Source organism: Pyrus communis, chromosome 16, assembly GCF_041283825.1.
Source record: "Pyrus communis isolate YQ-2024b chromosome 16, ASM4128382v1, whole genome shotgun sequence".
Taxonomy (NCBI): domain Eukaryota; kingdom Viridiplantae; phylum Streptophyta; class Magnoliopsida; order Rosales; family Rosaceae; genus Pyrus; species Pyrus communis.
The window spans coordinates 5925719-5933580 of NC_142580.1; the positions used below are offsets into that span (position 1 = coordinate 5925719).

The window sequence follows — 7862 nt, forward strand, 5'->3', positions numbered from 1 at the left end:
GGGCTTCGCGTTTTCCATGAACATTCCATATTCTATTGCAAAACGGAAACTTTAATCATATTAAACTACAAACTGAATAGATAAGTGGGATCCTCAATTATTGGTACTCCAAAACTTAAGTTTGAAAGAAAGTGCAAAATGAGGGCCATTCAAACTCACATAGGATTCCAAATCCTCCACTCCCACCCCACATGGGATTTGTCCTTTTTCATCTGGGCATGACTTGAGCTATGAGTCCGAGGTGGGTGGGGGGTCACCACTCATGGCGTGTGGGACACTATGACCAGACTCTCTAGTCCTTAACATATATGATGATGGCATCATGGCAGAGATGAAAGACTTTCTCAGCCGCCTGGGGCCATGGCTCAAGGGGTTCTGTAGGGCTTCCTTCTGTCGGTCAGTCTAGTCGAACAGGAAAAGGGCTTGCTAAGATGATGATGTTACAAATCAATTATATAACTTTATGTAAAATAGCGACGCAAAGCGTGAGAGAGGTCGAGATTATGGTATCTCAAATTAAGTGATGAAATGTGAACAAGTAAAGACACATAGCGAACTTGTGGTAGGTTTAAAATACCGTCATTTTAATTAGTACATTTCATGCAAGTCTTAGTAAAAACAGTCCCACTTCGTGTAATCCATTGAAAGGGATTTCTTGCCCAGTAGATTCGGCGTTTGGCGACTTTTTTGGATGCTTACCAAGATTCGACTTGGAATTTGTCACTCTCCAGTCCCACGCATGATCATGAACACAGAATTATTAAAGAAAAAGAGATCACAATAGGACAAGGACTAGGAAAAACGTAATCGTGATATGAGATAGGTCAGCTAATCAATCATTGCGTCTTTCTTTTTGCACCAAAGTTTGATCTGAGTAAAAAGCCCAAAAATAGAAGAGGAGCAAAGGCAAGAAATTTCAGCAATCTCACAGGGCAGAAACAGAGCAAAAATTCATGAAGCAATTAAGCTAAGATCTGAAGTTTTATTTATTTATAATAATCACCCTATACATAATGATCTCCTAGCTACCTTCCGAATACAAAGATCCTAAGGACCATCACTTCAGACTAAAAAAAAAGCAACAAAAACTCAAAAAAGGCTAAGAAATTGGAGCCAAAAGTGCATCTTAAATTCGAAACTTTCAAAAGTCAGTTGGCCCTTTCAACATGGCGTCGTATAAACACGGTTTCTAAATCTGGAGGAGTGAAGAACTCCCGAGCACCATTAAATTTGCATTTCGAAGCAGCTGCAGCTTTACGTTTTCTGGGTGGAGGCGGACACGTCAGCCTCGCCGGAATCCTGGCTTCTTCCGCCGTGGGAGTCGTCGAGCACTCTTCCCCGTCAACTTGCTCTACCGGGTTTGTATACAACGGCCTTAACGGCGCACGAAGTGAGATTCCGGCGACGACCCATGATTTTTTAGGGTCGGAATCGAAACCCATGTGATCCACCGGCTGAGATTTCCCGGAAAATCCCATTTCTCTCAGGGAAAATTGCAGCGGAATCGGTGAGATAAATATAGCGGGGAATAAAGGGTGGAATAAAAAAAAGATGGGTTCTTTTTTCTTCCCTTTTGAGTGATGAAAACGGAGGAGGAGGAGACAGGGAATAAAATGGAAACCAGCGGGAAAGTGAGAGGGGAAAGATGAAAGGAGAGAGAGAGAGAGAGAGAGATGGAAAAGAGGTTTGGATTTGGGTTTTCTTTCTGGATTCTCAGTGAAAGGGAAAGGTGAAGAGGAAAGATTGCGCTTTAAATGTGGGAAGAGTTAATGTCCTGTTTACACCGATCAGTCAGAGACTTCAGAGACGGGAGTCACAGATATAGTGAGAGTGAAAGAGAGAGAGAGAGAGAGAGAGGAGAGGGAGAGATAAAGAACCCGAGGAAACCCTTGTGACGTTAGCAAAGAGGGAGATAATTAAAGAAATACACAAATAGCAGAGAGGGGAGGTGATGCCCGGGGAAGTAGCTGACCGCTTTCGTAGACGGACAAATGTTTAGTGCTCGTTTGTTACATCATCGTGTTACTTCAAAAATTTAATGTGCATTCAAAACTAGATGGTAATAGGAAAACTAACTGAATTATTATTTTTTAAATCTTACAAATTAGATGGTAGGGTCAAAGCTGTTTTTCAACAGAGACTCTCTATTATCTCATATTTTTCACATAATATTTCATAATTTTGCAACGAAATTTAACATTAAATTATAAGGTGACAAAAAATTAATGGAAAGTTCCACTTTGAGATAGCCTTCTTAGCATTTCTCTTTTCCATATCTTAAAGTTTTTCTTGCAGTTGGCTGAAAATTTAGAAGTGTTTATTGATCCTAAAAACAATAGAATAAAAATTAGAAAAACTTTAAACGAGACTATAAAAAAGAGGTATAAATACTTAGAATTAACGAAAAATTTAACATAAGTACAATCCATATCAATTTCTGTATTATGGTAGGTGTGTGGATGTGAGGGGTGGTCGTTGCATTGAGAAATTGTTTCCGAAGGTGATGAACCGCTACTAACATGGGTGGGGTCCACGGTGGGATTGCAGCCGAGAGCAGGGGATAACGACAACGTGCTCCAGAAGGGAGGGAGGGAAGAGGGAGAATGACTTGGATTTTGGCGCCAAGATTTGGGGCCTTGGATCGGCAACAGTACTCAAATATTCCCTTCTTTTTATAGATGCTCGCCCTTTTCCCCCATTTCTATTCTTATCTCTGGTTGCGTGGGTGAACCCTTTGCTTCTCTTTTTCTTTTTTAATTCTTGAGAATCGCTAATGCCAGATTTTTGAAGGAAACTCTTTATAGATTTTTTGTTACTTTAAATTTAACGATAATTTTTATATCATAACATAAACCGTACTTGTTTCTATGCAATGAGAAGTGCAAGAATGAAGAATAATATGAAATTAGACACAACATTGATGCCCTATATAAAGGGAAATAAATCATATTAATTTTTATATCAAAACATAAACCGTACTTGTTTCTATGCATGATAAGTGCAAGAATGAAGAATAATATGAAATTAGACGCAACATTGATGCCCTATATAAAGGGAAATAAATCATACTTTTGATCCATGATTTGATTCGAATTCCTTCCATTCCACTTACACATGCAGAGCATGTTTGTGATAATCAAAAGAAGTTTGAGCATCTAAGTGATTGTTAATGGCAAAAAGAAGAAAAGCAAAAAGAGGAGAAGAAACAAGTGCTTTGACATCCAAAATCAACCTTTTCCATGTTCCGAATTCGATGCTCTTCAGACTTGTCCATTAGGGTCGTAGGGACAGATCAAGTTCTACGTAACCAGATCATGCAAATGTCAGAGCCCCCTATTCCTCCATGCCTTTAACAGTCTGGATACCTTCCCGATTTCTTTCACACAAATACAAAACACCAGTGCTCCTCCCGCACAAGAAAAGTGACAAGTCATATTTCTCAAAGTAATGCAACTTGGCAAGTAAATCTAGCCACTATGCTTTACCTCAAAATAGGGCGAGTCTTACATGTGATCCGACGTATATCTCATCACTTGGCAATATGATGTTTACATGATGAGTGAGATAGATTTGTGCTCAATGTATTGAGTGAGATAAAGTAATACGCTAATTAAACTCAACTTTCACAAAAAAATTCAATAAAAAACAACGTGCATTGTGTCAAAGTCCTATTAAGTAAGGAGAGAAACCATACGAAGGGTCATTTGAATTACTTGTGAAGAGAATTTATCTATCTCAATGCCCAGAAATACTACCCCAAACTGAAAAAATACTTCACCTTCACTTTCAATTCTGACTTCAGTATTCCTGGATTCTTATAATTCAATCCAATCTAATCCAATCTTAGGCAAACAAGCCATTTTTAGAAGAGCAACTTGCATGAAACTATTTCACCCAATACGACATTACATTGCATGCAATAATAAAATGTCATGTGAAAATATACACATAATATTTTGTTATTGAATTGATATGTCACGCAGTAAAGCAAGGCTTTAATGAAGTCTCCCATCACTGTTGGTCCCCATCTAACTTAAAGTTGGAATTTATTTCTGCAATTTAAAGTTGAGGTTGGAAAGCAGAATTATAAATATATGCAATATTTATATGTAAGAGGTGAAAGTAATTTTTGACAGAAGAAGGAAGTTTATCGATTATACAGCCCAATGTGAAAAGTAGACACTTTACAGTGGACAGGTTTGCATAAGTGGAGATTATAAGACACCTTTTGATTTGCTGGATCTTTACATCCTCGAATAACCTCTCTGATCTTAGTATTGATCCGTGAACTGGTCATTCAACTTTTTGAAGTTATTCATGATCAGGGTCGGCCTTGAAATTTTAGAAATTTTGTGCAAAACTCAGACAGAGATCTTTAGAAAATCTAAAATTTTAATTGCTACATTTTCTTTTATATTTTATATTTTTATTATTGTGTATAAATTGATATAATGTAAAAGAAAAAAAAAAAAAAAAAAAACGATGCATGATGTGGTGACTATCTATCCGCGTTAAGATAAACAACCACTTAACTCAGAGTAAATTTGCAATTAACTAAGATCCAAGGAACACTTTTATTCATTAAAATTTCACATTTGTTAAGAAGCAACAATATTATTGAAATTGAAAATTGAAAGGGTAGCTAGGAATATATTGGATCAGAATCCAATATGTTTTTCTTGTGTTTAATCAGTGCCCCCGATGCAGCACTGTAGGCAGAAGGGTGGAACTTTGCTACCGTCGCAATCGCAGCAAACCTCGTTTTGGTTACACTGCCCGTGGCAAACTGCAGATTCACGTACAATCGCAACCAATGTCAGTCCATGCATCCAATCAAAATAAAGAAAGTAAAATGTAATTACCAACAGTTGAAAAAAAAAAGTTATTCGAAACCCTAAACCCTAAAGTGTGAGTAAATTATAAGAAACACGTACGATCGATATGAATATCAGAAGCAGGAGCTACAGAAGCATGTTTGGTGCTGACCATTAATGGCATCCGACTGCTGTTGGCTTCTGCTAATTTGGTTCCGCCCATTTGATGGTCGACAATGCAGAGGAAACAAAACAACAAAAAGGTGATTGCTGCCACTGCCTTCATTTTTCTTGATGATTATGCTAATTTTTGGTTGAGTCCCTTTTGGTTTCATTCATCCTCAAATGAACAAATATATAGAAAATGCAAATGAATGGATTAAATACAAATACACACCATTTACTCTTCATACAATGAATATAATGTAGAAGGGCCAATGAACCTTTGTATAAGATTTAATGAGCCAAATTGTTCAATAAACCTAATTAACACTCCCCATCCAGTTACTTTAACAATTTTTTGTGAAACATGGCTCAAGCCATATTTATAGGAAAATCTTCAACCCACACCAACAGATTATTCCCTTAGTCTTATTATATGTTAGTTTAAGAGAATATTAATTACCACACGCTTAACAATAATTTGGTTTGCATTTGTTTCTCTATTTATAGCCTCAATTCTTTTGCGTGCTACCATACTGCATTGAGTAAGTTGATATAAGTTCAATTTTGTGAGTGATTATCGGGTTTAGTCCACTTTTTGGGTTGAATATCCATATCAGTTTTTTTATTATCTTTTCATTATAAATGTCATTCCTTATATATAGGTTTATCTTTTACTTAAATTTAGGCTTAAATATAAGAATTAAATGTTGTTTCTAATAACTGATATAACAGAAATGCCACATTGCATTATTCTAGTGGTTAAGTTTGTTAATATAGTTAAAATAGTATTATTGTAATTGAGATATATGGCCATATAAGGGATTGTATAGCTACCATTTCCTAAAATTCAGATATATACATTTTCTCCAATCAATCAATACAATCTCTCTTGTTTCTCTCTATCATCTTCCTCTTCCTCTTCCTCTGTACCAATTCTTCATCTTTTGCAATGTAGTTAACATGGTATCAGAGCCACCAGGCTCACGCTATGGATTCTGGTGGTTTCTCTTCGTAGTAGTTTACATTTTTTTTCCTAGTTTAGTTTCTCTTCAAATTTCCATTAGATTTTTGGCGCTTCCGCGATTGTTCTTGGGTTGATTTTTTCTGCGATTGTTGGGATCGCGATTGTTCTTGTTAGGTTGATCGTTCTTGGGGCAGTCGTGTTGCAGCCTTGTTGACGACAACCTTGGCGTCAAGTCACTACTACAATATATGCTATCACCGGCGGAGCAAAAACCGATGAGAAATCAAATTTCTGTCAGAAATTTGGCACAAATCCGACATAAAACAATGTAATGTCGCATTGGAATATCGACACTATTGCTAGTGTCACGAAAGGGCTTCAGTGTCGGTTTATGGGCTTAATCCGCCACTACACAACGTCGGGTTAAAGAGACACTAAATTTAACGTTGGTTTAAAGCGACGTGCATCAGCAATTTAATTGTAAAATATACAACCTACTATCGCTTTTAATCGACATTGTAATAAAATTAAATAAATAAAATATCCCTTAAACCGACGTTAGATAACAATTAAATAAATAAAATATGAAATCTAGTAACGTCTTAACCGACACTATCTTTATTAATAATAATAAAAATAGATGGACAACTGCATGCAATTTCAATTAATTCCAACTAAAATAAATTATATAATCAAAATAATAAATTTCAAGATCTAAATAAACATTAATGAAAATAAATAACAAGAACAGTAGTGCCAAAACATAGAAGTAATGTACATCTAACATTCCACATAAAATACAAAAAGTCATCCGTTGTAACAAACACTAAATCCGACATTACAAACATAACATAAAAAAACAAAAAGATAGAACGATTAAAGTGCCGACAAGAAAATGAACCAAATAAACTACCCAACCGAATCTGTGCCTGGACGTCGTCCAAATCCTTCTGCTTGAGAACCTTCTCCTTGAGATCCTCCTCCTTGAGATCCTCCATCTGATCCAAAAATCCTCGACAAGTCCACATCAAATCCAACACCCGCAAGCATTCTAGAAAACCCCCCAGCTGGAACTTCAGGACAAAATCCACTAGGAGCAGCCATCTCGGGTCGATATACTGGTACTTGATAAGGCAGCTGTTGCATGTATGGCATGGGCGGCTGCTGCATGTATGTCATGGGCTGCGTTGGCATCAGATACATATGATATGGAGGTTGTTGATTATGGCCAGCATACGAATATGCAGGGGGATGCTGACTTTGGCCCGACTGTTGAGGAGGCTGACTCTGGCCTGACTGTTGGGTTCCCGGGCTATACGATGGTTGTGGCTGAAATCTTTGGAAAAACCATGCAAACAACTGATTTTGCTTGTTCTCTAGGTCCGAAATCTGTTTATTATTATTTTCGTCCCTCATTTTCAACTCATTATTTTGAGTCATCAGCAATGCCATTGAACTCTTAGATGATCTCCTGGAGGAAATTGATGTAGAAGATGAAGAAGATGTATATGACACCATATCAGGAGTCACATCATGACCGTATCATATGACTCTATTATGCCTCTCAGGACCCATTGTATCAACATAAATTGGGGTCCTAAGATCTTCATTATCATCCTGGCCCGACTCAATCAACGTTTGCAGATTGCTCTCCATTGTTGCCTTGCATTACAATTTTTAAAAACAAAAATTCAATCGTAAAACAGAAAAATAAGCTATAGATAATAAAAATTAATAAAATGAAATACTAACACGAAAAAATCAATTACCCCTGTACGCTCTGATGTTTCATCAACCCATGTTTTATCTTTTCGTGTATGACATTCACGAAAAAAGGTTACAGATCTGCTTCTTTCCCATGCTTTTTCCGCTTTATCAAAAATAAAATTTCATACAAACAATTTTAAGCAAACCTCATA

At 36.8% G+C, this 7862-nt stretch overlaps 1 protein-coding gene across 1 annotated transcript; it reads right to left on the minus strand.

Annotated features, from left to right (window-relative positions):
- Positions 1–962: 962 nt before the first annotated feature.
- On the minus strand, positions 963–1951 carry LOC137732366 (cyclin-dependent protein kinase inhibitor SMR6). The gene has a single exon (XM_068471677.2). The coding sequence runs from the start codon at positions 1476–1478 to the stop codon at positions 1149–1151; it is 330 nt and encodes a 109-aa protein (XP_068327778.2). The 5' UTR covers positions 1479–1951; the 3' UTR covers positions 963–1148.
- Positions 1952–7862: the final 5911 nt, after the last annotated feature.